This window comes from Lissotriton vulgaris, chromosome 4_1, assembly GCF_964263255.1.
Source record: "Lissotriton vulgaris chromosome 4_1, aLisVul1.2, whole genome shotgun sequence".
NCBI classification, from domain to species: domain Eukaryota; kingdom Metazoa; phylum Chordata; class Amphibia; order Caudata; family Salamandridae; genus Lissotriton; species Lissotriton vulgaris.
The window spans coordinates 58,926,819-58,945,004 of record NC_141691.1 but is presented as its reverse complement, the minus strand read 5'-3'; the positions used below and the strand labels follow the sequence as shown (position 1 = coordinate 58,945,004).

The window sequence follows — 18,186 nt, the reverse complement described above, 5'->3', positions numbered from 1 at the left end:
GGATGGATGGATGGATGGGTTTGGATATGAAGGGTGGACAGACGGAATGGTGAAAAACTGAATGATGGATGAAAAACTGAATAGACGTCAGAATGTAAAGGGTAACTGGTGGACATCAGCAGGTAAATGGTTGGATGAATGGATAGATCGATTGAAGAGGCCAGAGAGATCTTCTGGGAGGTCATGATGATTTGCTTCATTTGCTTGTTGCCCATAAGAGCTTTGGTTTGATGTGGGGGTAGTTTCAGTTTCTTCCTACTCAGGTGCTCAAAAATATATAGTATTGTGCCAAACAACATCAATTAACAGTATAGCATTAAAAAGGTGCAACTATTGCAAAAAATGGAAATGTTAACATATTATCGCATTTCTCTTTCATTTTGTGTAATGAGTTAACCTGCTTTGTTTATATAAACACATTTATCATGTGTTTTGGTGTGTTCTGCAACTATTATGGAAGTTGTTAAGTATCATTATGTCTTGCCCTTAGCCCCGCCCCTAACCCCGCCCACTTACTACAAGCTCATTTTAATGAGTACCTGCACTTATTTTTTCCCATTTAAAGCACTGCTCTGCACGTCCTTACAGCATGGGTCTCCTCCGCTCAAAGGGGTCTTTGAGAAGGAGGTGGGGGGAGTGATGTCACTTCCTCTACAGTAACATTTTGGTTACTTGAAATCCATCTCACTTGCTTATTTGAATGTCTTGATTGGCTGACTCTTGTATCACCGGAAGTCCCGATATGAGGGGGCGGTGGGATATATTCAGTGCTTGAAATGGAAAAATAAAAGTGTGGGAGAGCCTGCTTGTTTTTGAAAAGTGCCAGTACTGTCCAATGAAAAAGTATTACAAGTGCCAGTACTCAGTACCGGACAGTACCGGCCCATTTAAAGCACTGACTATATTCCATTTGATGTGAGAAGCTTTCAGATTTAGGACCCAGACATTAAGGGCCAGCGAGCCCTCGGCTGAGCTCCTGCGGTGTGGTGGCACCACTCTGGCATTATGCCTTTATGATGTACTTTTTATCTCTCAATAAAAAGGCCCGCTACCACCTCGAAGGATTTTTTTATCCAACTAAGGGGAAAGATATTGTGAACTCCGTCTGCACTGCTATTGTCACAACCAGGAGATCACACCTTGGTTTGAAACTGCCCAATTCTACCCCAGAAGTAACTAGACTCCTGTCACTTATGACGTCACTGGGTGAAAGGTCATCTCCCCAGCTGCCCCACTGCATCTAAGAGCAACTGGCTGCAGCTAAGGCGGGGCCTCCTGTTCAGTGATAAACTTGTTTTTAAAACCAGTGAATTCCTCCTGGCCTGCGGCCTGTTTCTTTCATATGAAATAATTGCCAGGGCTGCAGGGAGGAGAGTAGGCGAGCATGGGAAGAGGCTGGCGGCTTTCAAAGCGGAAGACATTTTCTGGTTAAAAAACACACACACACACACACTCACTCACTCAAAAGAACAAAAACGTCGCCTTTGTGATGTGAATTGATAATGTGCGTGCAGGGGGCCCAGCACCAGGCACATTGCTTCTTAAACAGATCCGCTCACAAACGGTAGATGGTATTTCTGCTCTTTTTTCCTTCTGTATTTATTTCTTCTGCTGCCTTGTGTTATGTTATCTTATCTTAAGCTATCCTGTGTTAGCCACATCTGTGTAGCGCGTCCTGCCCTCAGCACAGCCGGCTTGGGCTGGTCTGTGAGGCCGACTCCTCTGAGGCCGTTTTGTGGTTCTGTTGTTGTTCACTGATAGACACGTGGGTTGTAGATTTTGACTTCTTCTGATGCTCCTTTCCCCCACACTTTTTCATGTTTGTTTACTCTTTCTGAAGGGCTCAGAAGCTCCTGCCATGATCATGGGTGTCAAGCCACCACAATGCCAGGGGTAGCAGAAGTGACATCCCACAGCCTTCATTTCATCACAGGAAGTGACATCATATGACTTTTGACCTTGAATCTGATGACCCTTGACCCACAAAGTCATGTGATGACACTAGCCCTGCGTGATAGGAAGTGAAGAGAGTTAGCCCAACTTCTTCCAAGAAGGGTTCAACGGGCAGTTCTCCCCACCCAGGAAAATGTTGAAAAACTGTAGCCAAACAGTACATTTTAAAGCACAATATGCACATAAAATTACCAAACAATAGATCCTGAAAGTGCACTCATTCAATATTCAGATCTTTCATGGTGAACCACATGCTTTCCGTGAGATGACTATATATTCTTCAACACGTGCTGAATGTGCCCGCATAGGCAGCTTGTCATGGTCGCCCCTGAGGCCATACATCACATAAGATATGCCCATGCCAGAATGTTTGTCATTAGTGCCAGCTATCTAGCATATATTATATCAAAAAGTTATCTTTAGTATGTCTGGGCTCGCGTTTTGTCATTTGCCCCACCTTCCTTTATACTCCTCGCAACCATTCCTATTCATTCACTCACTCATTCTCAATCAATCATGAATTCTTTTGCTCAATCACACTCATTTACTGATACTCAGTCTCTCTCAAACTCACTCCCTGCCTGTCACTCACCCTCACACACAAAGACTCTTTCATCTGCACCCATGGACAAAACAAATGTAATAGCTTTTTGTTTTAGTTACCTCATCTGTTAACGAATACCTTTTTCATTTAAAATACACTAATAGTTAATATGATATTATTCATTATTACTGTTGTAAAATGTTAATAATTATTAGTGGAATCAAAATGGTCCGGAAACAAGGAGAGTGGTGCCATCTTTGGCGGCAGGGGTTTCAAAGGCAGTGGCAGGTGTTGCAAGGGGCGCTCAAGGGGTCGTAGCTGTGACCCCTTGAGATCCCTTAACTGTAATCCAGATGTGCATTCCTCCTCCTCCTCTCTGCTGTTACCTTCTATCCCCTTTGTCTCTTTATTGCACATCTCTCTTACATGTATCCTCATCTCTCTCTGCCTCACGCCTTCTGAGCTCTCTTACGCTAATCTCTGTTTATCTCTTCTCTTACACCTGTCTCGTACAATCCCTCAGTCTCGTTCTCACCTGTCTCTCATCTTTCTCTCCTCCCAGATGTCTCTTTTTCACCTAACCCCCCCCCCCCCCTAAATCCTTTTCACTTGTCCCGCCTCTCTGATGTCTCTTTTAAGGCTGTCTCTTTATCACTTCTCTCTCACACCTGTTCCCCCCTCTACTTCTGTCTCACTTAACCCCTTCGATGCTGATGACGGAACGGTTCCGTCATCAGCGTCGGTTGAGCTGTGCTGATGACGGAACCGTTCCGTCATGACTCCGCCCGCGCAAGGCGGAGTCAGCATGGGCGGGGAATTCGCGCCGCACGGATGCGGTTAACTGTGTCTTCCTCATCTGAATGCCTGTCACCTCTCTCACTTCTCTTCCCCTCTCTGGCTTCTGCAGTCTCTTTTGAACTGTCTCTGTTGCCCCTGTCTCTCCCACCTATGTCTTTCAGCATCTATCTCATCTGTATATTTCCCTCTTCCACCCTCTCTTTCTCACCTTTTCACACCCACTCACAAGTCTTTGTCTCTCTGGGCCCGATTCACAGAACTAACTTAAGACAAAATCCTAAACTTACTACCATTTTTGTTTTCACAGAAGGCACTTACTCATTTCAGTATTCACAGAAGTTAGGACTCCTAACTTTAGGACTCCCAAATGCCTTCTGTGAATACCAAAAGTCTTAAAATTAGGATTTCTCTTGGTTTAGGAGTCCTAAAGTTAGGACTCCTAACTTTACTAATACTAAATTGAGAAAAATCCTAATTTTGAGACTTTCAGTATTCACAGAAGGCATTTAGGAGTCCTAAAGTTAGTAGTCCTAACTTTACTACTACAAAATTGAGAAAAATCTTAATTTTAAGACTTTCGGTATTCACAGAAGGCATTTAGTAGTCCTAAAGTTAGTAGTCCTAACTTTACTAATACTAAATTGAGCAAAATCCTAATTTTGAGACTTTCAGTATTCACAGAAGGCATTTAGGAGTCCTAAAGTTAGTAGTCCTAACTTTACTACTACAAAATTGAGAAAGATCTTAATTTTAAGACTTTCGGTATTCACAGAAGGCATTTAGGATTCCTAAAGTTAGGACTCCTAACTTCTGTGAATACCGAAATGAGTAAGTGCCTTCTGTGAATATCAAAATGGTAGTAAGTTTAGGATTTTGTCTTAAGTTAGTTCTGTGAATCGGGCCCTCTTTGCCTTAGCTGTCTGTCTGATCGCTCCACTTCCCCTGGTGGTCTCTCGTCTCTGCCGTATTTCCCTCTCCACGGTCAGTATCCAGGGACGTTCAAATTTACAGCGAGAAGCCTTTTTGCTTGGCTCAAGCAGCAACAATAAATTAAATATATTGCAAGTTTATTTGATTTTTTGGGTGGCTCACTGGACTAATGCGTCCTCTGCAGGGGCCTGGGTTCGACCTCATGGTCACAGTTTCAAATCAGCGCCAAGATGTCTACGATTGAACGTGCGCTTTACAAATTCACATGTTATGTTATGTTTGAGCACATGATGCAGCCATCACAAAAAGCTGCAAAGGCCGCTCAGACCAGAGCCACCAGAATAGTAATGGAGGCAGCATGATTTCATTGCAGCGTTGTTTATTGTAGCCAAACGCCGATCGCTGCCGGCTCAATAAGGTGAGTTTGAGGTTCCTTAACTGCCTGTGAGGCCAGGGGGCGCAGAAGCACGGGCATAGGTTACAGGGGGCAATTCAAGGGTTGCGACCCCTAAATGCCGTCCACGGCCATTATCCATTATGGCGGCTCATAATGGACTGCGGTTGGGGAATGTCTGAATGATTTCCTCAAGCCGCACGTCCCTCACTCAGAGAGGTGTATGTCAGAGTGTCGAGGACAAAAATATCGACCTACCAAAATATTGTGTCCAAAATATTGACTGCCCCAATAGTGTGAGGATAAGTATGCATAGATATTTATAGATTTATATTCATCATGAAGCTACATAGACATGGAGTTAAGAATAATAAATCTATACTTAGCTTTGATATAAACCTTCATAATATTGCGGTAGTCAGTATTGCAGCCGATCAATAATTAGTTCCCAGTATGCCAGTAGAAATCCATCTAGTCAATCCAGAGGTTCCTCCCTTCCATCAAAGCCACCCCAGGTCCACGAATCTTTCAGCCACTAGAAACCATCTCGTAGGCATGCGAAGTAAGATAAAACCTGTGCCGCGACTACGACTACAGGCTCTTGGATGCAAACTAGGATCTACAAGCGGTGCAGTGTCCGAGTTCAAGGTTTACTCAAGCCATTCCCAGGGGAAACAGCGGTTTTGAAGCGGGTAGGTTACAACGCGGATGTTGCAACTTCCGCGTTGTTACCACGCAAGGCATTACATCGCAAGTCGTTTCTACGACTTGCGCTAGATGGTGCGCAACACCAGGGAATATGTTGGAGTTTAAATCCAGCACATTCCCTGCTGTTGCGCTAACTGGAGTAGTAATAGTAATTTATACTATTCCTAAATACAGCGCACCAGCTAGTGCAAGTCATAGAAATGACTTGCGATGAAATGCCATCCGTGGTAACAACGCGGACGATGTCACGTCCGCGTTGTAACTTACCCTAGTGGTATTTACTCGCGGTGTAAAGAGTCATATTCCATTCCGAGTCATTTCATTAATGCTTTTACCTTAAAATGTAAAGTGTTTATACAGTGTAAGTGATTGCGGAGGATGAGATGTTCTTTTTTTGAGTATACTGCTCAATGGCATCGTCAGAGGCACCAATCGTGGTACCTCTGTCAGAGAGTGTGATACCAAAGCTCTGATGGTCCTGTTTCTCTCTTCCGCTACAGGGTAATTCAGGGCTTGGCTTCAGCATCGCTGGTGGAATCGATAACCCTCACATACCGGACGATCCTGGGATCTTTATCACCAAAATCATACCGGGTGGAGCTGCAGCCATGGATGGGCGCCTGGGGTAAGTCAACAAAAAGAGCAGCCATACAAGGCTTTCAGCCACCAAACAAACTCAGTTGTTGGACGCTCCCAACCACAGAACTCTCCCTGCCATTGAATACTTCCAGTACTGAACACTCCCAGCCACTGAACTCTCTCGGCCACTGAACTCTCCCAGCCACTCAAAACACCCAGTCACTAAACACTCCCAACCTCTCAACATTCCCAGCTACTAAACACTCCCAGCCACTAAACACTCCCAGCCACTGAACACTACAAGCTACTGAACACTCCCGGCTACTGAGCACTCCCAGCCACTGAGCACTCCCAGCCACTAAGCACTCCCAGCCACTGAGCACCCCCAGCCACTGAGCACTCGCAGCCAAGGACAACAATCCCAACCACTAAACACTCCCAGCCTCTGAACACTCCCAGCCACTGAACTCTCTCGGCCACTGAAAACACCCAGCCACTGAAAACACCCAGCCACTGAACACTCCCAACCACTAAACACTCCCATCCACTGCACACTCCGAGCTACTGAACACTCCTGGCTACTGAGCACTCACAGCCACTAAACACTCCCAGCCACTGCACACTCCGAGCTACTGAACACTCCTGGCTACTGAACACTCTCAGCCACTGAACACTCCCTAGCACTGAACACTCCCAGGTATTGGATCTAAAGACATAAAATCTCCTTCTTGACCTTGATGCAATTCTCATTGATGCCTTCACTGAAATCAAGAACATTGACGTCGATGTTAAGAGGCTTGGCCCCATCTTGTTTGCCTTTCCACGGAAGATGTCATCATCACCCCTTGGTGTCCAAGTCGGTGGTGAGATTGTCATCACCACAGTCAACGCTGAAGACTACGATGGTGCCACTTTCACCACAGTCACACTATCGATCAGTGTCAAAAAGTCACCAACAGACATCAAGATTCCACCGTTCGGCATCGAAGACGCAGCAGTCAACATCAAAGACTCATTCGGCGTCAAAAATACATCTTTCCCCATCTGAGACCCCAGTACCAGCAAAGAAGTCTTGCATGATGTCAATCACACCTCTCTCGACGTCGAGGGTACCTCATGTCAGCCTATCCTCTCCTTTAGAATGGTCGAGGTCTCCCTCCACACACTCATCTGTTTGTAGTATGGTGCCTTGTGGGCTTTGATGGACATCGTAGTGAGTTATTTGAGGTAGGGTAGTATTCAAAGCTCATGAAACAACACTGAGAAAAGAAGATGCCATTGAGATACAAATTGCTAGGTAGTAGTATTACCCACATCACATGAATTGCAATTAAGTTGAGCTGCAAAACAACTGTTCCAGGTAAGTAACTTGTTAATTCTGAAGGTGATTTTTTAATTTTATTTGCAGAGTTTTATACAGAGCAAACTTGACCCGAATCGGAATGTTGCAATGTCCTTTAAACAGATATGTTATTAGAAGAGTGAGGAACCCCTTGAAATAATGAAGGGAAGTGGGGTATTCAACCCAAAAGTAAACAAGTTCCCTTTAGATATATACAGAGCAAGCTAAAACATAGCCTCAAGTCATAAAGATAGAATCAAAAACTAATGCAATCTTAAACATGAAATACAGCAAAATGTATTAAAGAAGTAAGTAATAAAAACAATTTACATTTATATATATACATCATAGAATTCCTAGACATAATAATAAAAACTAAAATTACAGATAATAGTACAATCTATTATGACCTGCACAATACAAAAGACAGACAGAAATTTGTAAAACATAAAAATTGTTAAATACAGATGGTACATTCAAAGCTGTAATTTCATCACACCCATGTTTTATAGCAACCAATTTCTATATCAACAGGGGAGGAAAGGGCTTGAATTGTACAGTAGATAGGCGTTGACGCGTTTCAGTGGTTCTGGGCGAAAATGTGATCCACCTTTATCAAGACTATAGTTCGGTGTCTGTCTTGTTTGGGGGTCTGAACAGATACCCTATACAGATCAGTCATGTGTGATTATCAATGAGTGTAGAAACTGGATCTCAACCGCATCTCTTTAATGGGATGTTGGCTGTTGCCTTTTATTAAAATGGATATTATTCAAAGCATCTGTTCTGTATTGGGTATATTAGATGAATCAATGCTTGGTATTGCGTGGAAATACGAAGGTCATTAGTTCCTGGTAAGATTGGGTCGTATTTAGTCTCCAGAACAGAAAAGCTCGTTCTCCCCGAATGTAGGAAGAGAAGAGTGCATACGTGGGTTTTCTTATTTAAAACTTGGAGACGGTATGGGCTTGCAGAGCCTGTTGCTACTGTGGTTACAGGTACCCTCAGGCGGAGCACTGTTGTAATAGAAGATATAGCCGCCAGTAAAGGGAGGGGAACAGGACCTCCTCCTGCGGATAAATCACGCTGCCTCTGGGGGTTCTGGAAGAAATGGTCTCCAAGTTTTAAATAAGAAAACCCGCGTATGCACTCTTCTCTTCCTACATTCGGGGAGAACGAGCTTTTCTGTTCTGGAGACTAAATACGACCCAATCTTACCAGGAACTAATGACCTTCGTATTTCCACGCAATACCAAGCATTGATTCATCTAATATACCCAATACAGAACAGATTCTTTGAATAATATCCATTTTAATAAAAGGCAACGGCCAACATCCCATTCAAGAGATGCAGTTGAGATCCAGTTTCTACACTCATTGATAATCACACATGACTGATCTGTATAGGGTATCTGTTCAGACCCCCAAACAAGACAGACACCGAACTATAGTCTTAATAAAGGTGGATCACATTTTCGCCCAGAACCACCGAAACGCGTCGACGTCTATCTACTGTACAATTCAAGCCCTTTTCTCCCCTGTTGATATAGAAATTGGTTGGTATAGAACATGGGTGTGATGAAATTACAGCTTTGAATGTACCATCTGTATTTAACAATTTTTATGTTTTACAAAGTTCTGTCGGTCTTTTGTATTGTGCAGGTCACAATAGATTGTACTATTATCTGTAATTTTAGCTTTTATTATTATGTCTAGGAATTCTATGATATAAATGTAAATTGTTTTTATTACTTACTTCTTTAATACATTTTGCTGTATTTCATGTTTAAGATTGCATTAGTTTTTGATTCTATCTTTTTGACTTGAGGCTATGTTTTAGCTTGCTCTGTATGTATCTCAAGGGAACTAGTTTACTTTTGGGATGTCCTTTAAACAGTACAGACCACTCATGCTACATGGTTTATTTATTTATATTGAACATTTTATATAGCGCAAACATGACCACCAAGGGCATCAGAGCACTTTGCAGATTATGCATCACGAAGGGTAGAAGCAAACAAAACAGAATGAACAAAGCGACAAATTCAACATCTAAAATTGTCCAACATTCTCGTGAGGGAAAATCAAACACAACAGAATCAACAAAGCAACAAAATCACAGTCTAAAATTGTCCGACATATTCTTGAACCATGTGGCTGGGCCAAATTCAATGGCTATGGACCCGGAATCAGATGAAGAGTCCAGGCTAAGTCAGAAATTACTTCATTAGGAGCCCTTCGACTTCTTTTTTGAAGAAGACAGTGGAAGGGTTCACCCTAACTTTGGGGGGAAGGGAGTCCCAGATCCTCGGAACCATCCCTGAGAAGGCTCGGTTATAGTTTGTTTTTTCTTGAATTGTTGTGAATTAAGCAAAAGAGTACTGGTGCTTCTGGAGACTCTAGAACCACAGGAGAGCTCCAGTTTCTGTGCGAGGTACAATGGATTCTTGAAGTGGATGGCTTTGTGAGCCATGCATGCAATTTTTAACTGTATCCGAGCTTTATATGGAAGCCAATTCAGGTCCCGCAAGTCCGGAGAGATATGGTGGTATGATTTTTGTGCCAGCTAAGAGCCTAGCAGCGGAATTGAGGGTAGCCCTAAGAGGAGCTGTCCTCACTCTAGACAGGCTGCAAAGTGTTGCGCTACCATAGTCCAGCTTTGAGATCACTAATGCTTGTACTGCAACCTTTAGGTCATGATCAGGGAGAAAGGGTTTAAGTTTCCTAAGTAAGCTGAGTTGGAAGTTCGCTGGTGAACTCTAAAGAGTTTGTGATCACCTACTCTAATACTGGCAAAACTTGCACGTTCATGGTCTCCTATTTTAAACAGATACATTTCACAACAGGGGAGTCCAATAAATTGTTATTCGTATATTTAGTGTATAGAGTTGCAATTCCCGAAGTGTCCCGGTGCTGGGAATGAATGCAGCCCTTCTGGCTCTCTGATAAATAGAATTTTAGAATGCTTCCCTTTCTCGTCCCCCTCCTGTGGGCTCCGATAATTTCCTAAACCTATAAATGCCAACAAGGGAGTGGTCTGGAAAGAGGTTTAGGTCCTGATGGCAGGCGGAAGTCACTCATCTCATATTGAAGGACCTCTCCCAATGGTGTTAATGCTGAGGGTTTAAACTGGTGAGCTGCTAGGAAGAGGTACTCTGACCCCCCGCCTGCTGCACCGTCCTGATAAAATTAATTTTCAGGCTTCTACAAAAGCGACGAATGCGCTGTGTCAAAAAAACCCCGATTAATTACTTTCAGACAATTTTTTCCTACCATAGCGACGAACGCGCCTTGGCAGCGATTTTGATTATGTATTAAAACCCAATTTTCATAATTTCCACGCACTGGAAGAAACAGCTACCACCAGAATCCCCAAGTAGAGCTTGGAATCTAACTTAATTTAATATTCCTTGAAAAGCTGCGACATGCGCCCAGCTGCTCTGCACAAGTGACCATCCTTGCCCTTTCCCTTGGCAAGTTTCAGGAGGCTCAACTGTCCTGATGAAGATCTAAAATAATATAGATCGAAACGCCGTCGACCTACCCAAGGAATTTCACGTGTATCATTGTAGATAATTGTTGTGTGTGTTTATCCTTGTTGTGTGTGACAGTTCGTTCACTTTTCTCACTTATGTCACGTCCTGCACCGTACTACTCACCTGAGCACCTGAAATACAGTGTATATATATTTTTTAATATTTTGTGTTTTGATATAAGAAAAGAGTAAAAATAAATAACTCATTTTTCCTACTACCAATGCTCCCTAGCGATTTATTAAATACTCGCTGTTACCCCGTTTTTCCTTTAAGGACCACATAAGGCCTACTCCGAACCATTGTTCTATAAAATTATTGAGGGTTTAAACTGGTCCTTACATATTATATGCAACATGTTTCACCTTGCTGTTTCTCTTTGCTAAAGAATATCGGAGCCTCTCCTTAACCTTTGACCCCTCGGCTCTGTTCCCAGGGTGAATGACTGTGTCCTACGTGTAAACGAGGTGGACGTCTCTGAGGTGGTCCACAGTAAGGCGGTGGAGGCGCTGAAGGAGGCGGGGCCAGTGGTGAGGCTACTGGTGCGACGGCGGCAGCCTCCCCCGGAGACGATAGTGGAGGTCAACTTAATGAAGGGTCCCAAAGGTGAGGTGTGATCCTTGGATGTGAGGCACTGTCCTTGAATGAGAGGCATGGTCCTTGGATGTGAGGCCTCCTCCTTGAATGTCAGGCATGGCCCTTGAATGTGAGGTACGGTCCTTGAATGTCAGGCATGGGCCTTGAATGGGAGGTACTGTTCTAGAATGGGAGGCATGGCCCTTGGATGTGAAGTTCGGTCCTTGGATGGGAGGTCTGGTCCATGAATGTGAGGTACGGTCCTTAAATGTGAGGTACGGTCCTTGAATGTGAGGCACAGTCCTGGAATGGGAGGCATGGTCCTTGAATGTGAGGTACAGTCCTTGAATGTGAGGCACAGTCCTTGAATGTGAGGTACGGTCCTTGAATGTGAGGCACGGTCCTTGAATGTGAGGTACGGTCCTTGAATGGGAGGCATGGCCCTCGGATGTGGAGTACAGACCTAGAATGGGAGGTATTGTCCTTGAATGTGAGGTACGGTCCTTGAATGTGAGGCACAGTCCTTGAATGTGAGGTACGGTCCTTGAATGGGAGGCATGGCCCTTGGATGTGGAGTACGGTCTAGAATGGGAGGTATTGTCCTTGAATATGAGGTACGGTCCTTGAATCTGAGGTACGGTCCTTGGATGTGAGGCGCAGTCCTTGAATGGGAGGCATGGCCCTTAGATGTGAGGCACAGTCCTTGAATGGGAGGCATGGCCCTTGGATGTGGAGTACGGTCCTTGAATGGGAGGTATTAATTGCAAGTTTATATAGCGCTAGGATCGACTCCCGGAGGAGTATCTCCGCGCTTCGACCGCTGCGAAACCCTTCCTGGCTTCCCTGAGAGATGGTCCCTTAATGGGTATCTCCAGGGTGAGACCAGGCATGCCCGGCGGTCTGGTGGGGCCGTTAGTGAAGATGAGGCAAGCTAATGCCCAGAGTTGCCGAGTGTGATCGCTGATCAGAGTGGGCACCGAGGCGAGAGAATTATCGAGTCCGCTGACCCTGGTCCAGAAACCTGCCGCGTCGGGAATCGAACCCTGGTCCCGGGCCGTCCTCTGCTCTCGGGTCTGCCGCCTCTAACCAGTGAGCCACACTACTTCACTGTCCTTGAATGTGAGGTACGGTCCTTGAATGTGAGGTATGGTCCTTGAATGTGAGGTACGGTCCTTGGATATGAGGCGCAGTCCTTGAATGGGAGGCATGGTCCTTGGATGTGAGGCCTGCTCCTTGAATGTCAGGCATGGGCCTTGAATGTGAGGTATGTTTCTTGAATGGGATGTAGGGTCCTTGAATGTCAGGCATGGTCCTTGAATGTGAGGTACAGTCCTTGAATGGGAGGCATGGCCCTTGGATGTGAAGTACGGTCCTTGCATGGCAGGTATGGTCCTTGAATGTGAGGTACGGTCCTTGAATGTGAGGTACGGTCCTTGGATGTGAGGCACAGTCTTTGAATGGGAGGGATGGCCCTTGGATATGAGGCACAGTCCTTGAATGGGAGGCATGGCCCTTGGATGTGAGGTACAGTCCTTGAATGTGAGGCACGTCCGTGAATGTGAGGCACAGTCCTTGAATGGGAGGCATGGCTCTTGGATGTGAGGCATGGTCCTAGAATATGTGGCACAGTCCTTGAATGTGAGGCACGGTCCTTGAATGGGAGGTACAGTCCTTGAATGGGAGGTACAGTCCTTCAATGGGAGGTACAGTCCTTGAATATGAGGTATGGACCTTGAAAAGGAGGTAAGGTCCTTGAATGTAAGGCACAGTCTTTGAGTGTTGTGAGGTACAGTCCTTGAATGTGAGGCACGATCCTTATATGTGAGGTACAGTCCTTGAATGTGGGGCAAGGTCTTTGAATGGGAGGTACGGTCCTTGAATGGGAAGTACGTCCTTGAATGTGTGGTACGATCTTTGAATTTGAGGCCCGCTCCTTGAATGTGAGGTACAGTCCTTAAATGGGAGGCATGGTCCTTGAATGTGAGGTACGATCCTTGAACTTGAGGTAAGGACCTTGAAAAGTAGGTATGATCCTTGAAGACGAGGCCTGGTCCTGGGGGATCCGGGAGAAATAGATATGTGTGCCTTTCTAGATAACAAACCTTCAGCATAGTGGGTCTAAATGTTATGTTATGTTATGCAGATTTGTAGCAAAACAAACAAGATGATGGACGGAATGCTGCACAATGGCAAAACATTCACCCCCAGTCACAGATCTGGGTTTAATCCATCGTTATTTTGCTCACCAAGCCACCCCAGTTCAGACATGGCCGTATGCAAATCAGTCTTGACCCTGTGCCTCATGGGACCAGTCCAGCCCTAACTGCCAAGCCATGCCTTCCCTGGACCGGAATCAAGCATCCTAGGACCGGTTTCTGGCTATCAGCCGTCTTCAGCCAGGAGAGCTTGACTGCAGTGGCGCAGTGAGCACAGGACCCACGTCTGGGCATACAGGGTGAATAGCAAAACAAAGAAGATGATGGACGGAATGTTGCACAATGGCAAAACATTCACCCCCAGTCACAGATCTGGGTTTAATCCATTGTTATTTTGCTCACCAAGCGTGTGTGTTTTGCTGTTCACCCTATGCAGATTTGTACAGCGCGCTATCACCTGGAGAGTATCCTGGCACTGGCTACATGAAGGCAAACCGGCAGAGAAAGCTTAGCAGCTGCCCCACTGTACCCTACTGGCCAGTGCCACTAAAGGACAGCCAGGGCTTTGGCGACCCAGTCACACGCAGTCATATCACCGACCCCGGGAGGTGAACCGTCAACTTCAGCAGACTGGATGTGATATGAACCCATGTGATAGTGAAGAGCCTTATGACTGTGATTGTCCAACCGGAGGCTCTGCGGGAGGCCAGATGGTGGATTTCACCGTTGTGTTGCTTGCTTTGGTGTTTTGCAGGTCTTGGCTTCAGTATTGCAGGTGGCATTGGGAACCAACACATCCCAGGTGACAACAGCATTTACATCACCAAGATCATCGAGGGCGGAGCCGCGCAGAAAGATGGGCGGTTGCAGATTGGAGACCGGCTGCTCGCTGTGAGTAGAGCCACACCTACACCTGACCTGTCTTGTTGTACAGAAGGTACAGTGGACACAGAGGAAACCAAGAACGCAGGGTGTGTGAGGTCTGACCCTACTATTGGGAACAGCGGTGGGAGGCACACAGGCATGGTGGGCTCGGCTTTGCCCATGGTGGAGCAGGGCTGCGCAGGGTGCGAGATGGTAAATGTATGTAAGTAGGCAGTGACGTACCCTGAGGATCTATAGAAGTTAGGGGAGCACCAGAGGATAGTGTGTGATTAGGAACGGCTTTCTGTTTGTGGGTGCTGGCCTGCCCTACAAGTTACAGACATGTTGGGTGCAGTGTTTTCAATTTCACCAAAGTCATGCCATTAAAAGGGCTTGCATCATTTTGCTGTAAATGAGGCCCGCCATTGTTAGAGGAACAGCTTTTATACATTACAGGATGTTTATAATCTGCTTCCTTCTAGTAGTAATGTCTCAGATCGTTAAATTAACATACATGTATGTACAAACACACAGAATTGTCTCTAATGAGTTTCTTTACTATTGTTTCTTCTTTTCCTTGTTCTCATTACCACCTGCACCCTCTGCCTGCGCTATTCTCTCATATGCCTCTGATCGCTTCTCTCTCTCCATCTTCTGCCTCCTCCTGCTCCATACTTTGTATCTCCTCGCCCCTCACGTTTACTTTACCCCTCTCTCCCTCCTCCGGCATCCATCATTTCACTCTCCTGGTACCTGATTTATACTCCTTCCCTCTCCCTCCTCCTACCTCCATTCTTTCACTCTCCTCACTTCTACTCCTTCCCTCTCCCTCCTCCTGCCTCCATCCTTATACTCTCCTGGTACCTCACTTCTACTCCTTCTCTCTCCCTCCTCCTGCCTCCGTCACTTCACTCTCCTGGGACCTCACTTCTACTCGTTCCCTCTCCCTCCTCCTACCTCCATTCTTTCACACTCCTTACTTCTACTTCTTCTCCTTCCCGCTCCGCCTCCTCCATGCTTTCATTCTCCTGGTACCTCACTTCTACTCCTTCTCCTTTCCTCTCCCTCCTCCTGCCTCCATCCTTTCACTCTCCTGGTACCTCACTTCTACTCCTTCTCCTTTCCTCTCCCTCCTCCTGCCTCCATCCTTTCACTCTCCTGGTACCTCACTTCTACTCCTTCTCCTTTCCTCTCCCTCCTCCTGCCTCCATCCTTTCACTCTCCTGGTACCTCACTTCTACTCCTTCTCCTTTCCTCTCCCTCCTCCTGCCTCCATCCTTTCACTCTCCTGGTACCTCACCTACTCCTTCTCCATTTCTCTCCCTCCTCATGCCTATATCCTTCACTCTCCTGGTACCTCACTTCTACTCGTTCTCCTTTCCTCTCCCTCCTCCTGCCTCCATCACTTCACTCTCCTGGTACCTCACCTACTCCTTCTCCATTTCTCTCCCTCCTCATGCCTATATCCTTCACTCTCCTGGTACCTCACTTCTACTCCTTCTCCTTTCCTCTCCCTCCTCCTGCCTCCATCACTTCACTCTCCTGGTACCTCACTTCTACTCCTTCCCTCTACCTCCTCCTACCTCCATTCTTTCACTCTCTTCACTTCTACTTCTTCTCCTTCCCGCTCCGCCTCCTCGATGCTTTCATTCTCCTGATACCTCACTTCTACTCTTTCTCCTTTTCTCTCCTTCCTCCTGCCTCCGTCACTTCACTGTCCTCGTACCTCACTTCTACTCCTTCCCTCTCACTCCTCCTGCCTCCGTCACTTCACGCTCCTGGTACCTCACTTCTACTCCTTCTCCTTCCCACTACGCCTCCTCCATGCTTTCATTCTCCTGGTACCTCACTTCTACTCTCCTTCTCCTTTCATCTCCCCCTCCTGTTGCCATCCTTTCACTCTCCTGGTACCTCACTCCTACTCCTTCTCTTCCCTCTCCCTCTTCCTTCCTTCCTCCATCCTTTCTCACTCCTCACCCCGCACTTCTACTCCTTCCCTTTCCCTCCTCCTGCCGCCATCCTTTCACTCTCCTGGTACCTCATTTCTACTCCTTCCCTCTCCCTCCTCCTGCCTCCGTCATTTCACTCTCCTGGTGCCTCATTTCTACTCCTTCCCTCTCCCTCCTCCTGCCTCCATCCTTTCACTCCTGCCTCCATCCTTTCACTCTCCTGGTGCCTCATTTCTACTCCTTCCCTCTCCCTCCTCCTGCCTCAATCCTTTCACTCCTGCCTCCATCCTTTTACTCTCCTGGTGCCTCATTTCTACTCCTTCCCTCTCCTGCCTCCATCCTTTCACTCCTGCCTCCATCCTTTCACTCTCCTGGTGCCTCATTTCTACTCCTTCCCTCTCCCTCCTCCTGCCTCCATCCTTTCTCACTCCTCGGCCCTCACTTCTACTCCTGCCTCTCTCCTGCTCTCCGAGTAGGTAAATAACACCAACCTCCAGGACGTGCGACACGAGGAGGCCGTGGCGGCCCTGAAGAACACCTCAGACATGGTGTACCTCAAGGTGGCCAAGCCAAGCTCCGGGCACCTCAATGAAATCTACGCGCCGCCCGAGTACACTACCAGTGAGTACCCCCCGGCCTGCCACGCTGGGTGGGAAGGGCTACGCTATTGGGTTGTATGACATTACCACGCGTTCCTTTGCTACGCACGTTTTTACAACGCAGATTTTACAACGCATACCACTATCACGCATTTACCTTCACTCACATCTGAAATTCCTTTACCGTGCAATCGAGCACAACGCGAGCTTTTACCACGCTCACTGTTACAGAAAAATCCAGTCACAGTCTAACACTGCCAACTACTGTTCAAAAATTATACAATAAATCTTAAATCATCTGCTGTAAACAGAATTTTTATATTAAAAAATAGCATTTACATCGATTACAGGTTTATTTTGTGGAGCGAGACCCCCCCACCCATGTCATTTTAATTAACCTTAGAGGTATATCAATTACTTACCACATATTCACCAATACAAACAAATATATGTTGTAAAGACTTGTGTGGTAAGAGTAATTCTGATGTAAAAAATTTGTTGTAATTGCATTTCGCGGTAAAAGCTTTGTGGTAGAAGCTGTTCCCCCGTTATTGAACTATGGTTTCACCTGTTGTGTTCTGCTCAGGGTCTGCGTGGCAGATTTACAAGCCCCTTGTGCCTCGTTGCGCTACCAGTGCGTCACTTTTTTTGACGCATCGGCGGCGCAAACAATACGCCCTATTTACAACAGGACGCACCTAGGGAGAGGCGTAACGTTGTAAAGCCCTGCGTCACATTATACCTGCGTCAGGTATAATGTATGCAGGGGGCGTTCCCACGCAGGAAAGCCTTGTAAAAGTGACGCAGTGAAATCTAAAAAATGTCACTGCGTGACTTTTAGGACGCCACTGCGTCAACACCTTACGCCTGCTTGAAGCAAGTGTAAGAAGTGACGCAGTGTATTGGGAATGGGCCGCAACACACAATGCTGGAGTTGTGTTGTGCTTGCGACACGACTCCAGCAATGCGTGACTTTTGCGCCAACAGATGCGTTTGAATTTCTGGCGCTTCTGTCAATCCTTCCGCCATGGTGCGTTGTATTGTAAATACGGTGCATCCATGGTGGTGCAAGTGTTTTTCTGGGTGGTGCAAGGAAAGTGACGCATCTCTATAGATGCGTCACTTTCTTGTAAATCTGCCCCTATGAGTCTTTAGGTTGTGGAGAGAACATTAATCAGTAGCCCACCTGTGTAAGTTTACTATTTTTTGCTATTTACAAACTACAAGTTAGTAGTAAGTTTATGACTGCGGAGGCTCCAGT

The 18,186-nt window shown here is 46.1% G+C and overlaps 1 protein-coding gene across 3 annotated transcripts in view; it reads left to right on the top strand.

The window, feature by feature from the left end:
• The window catches only part of DLG3 (discs large MAGUK scaffold protein 3), a 2,000,883-nt gene that overhangs the window by 1,122,797 nt on the left and 859,900 nt on the right, over positions 1–18,186 (top strand). For all 3 annotated transcript variants that reach the window (XM_086918303.1, XM_086918301.1, XM_086918300.1), the window contains 4 exons: positions 5,828–5,952; positions 11,218–11,387; positions 14,268–14,404; positions 16,803–16,947. In XM_086918303.1, the coding sequence (XP_086774429.1) occupies positions 5,828–5,952; positions 11,218–11,387; positions 14,268–14,404; positions 16,803–16,947 (577 nt within the window). The remainder of the gene's footprint in view (positions 1–5,827; positions 5,953–11,217; positions 11,388–14,267; positions 14,405–16,802; positions 16,948–18,186) is intronic.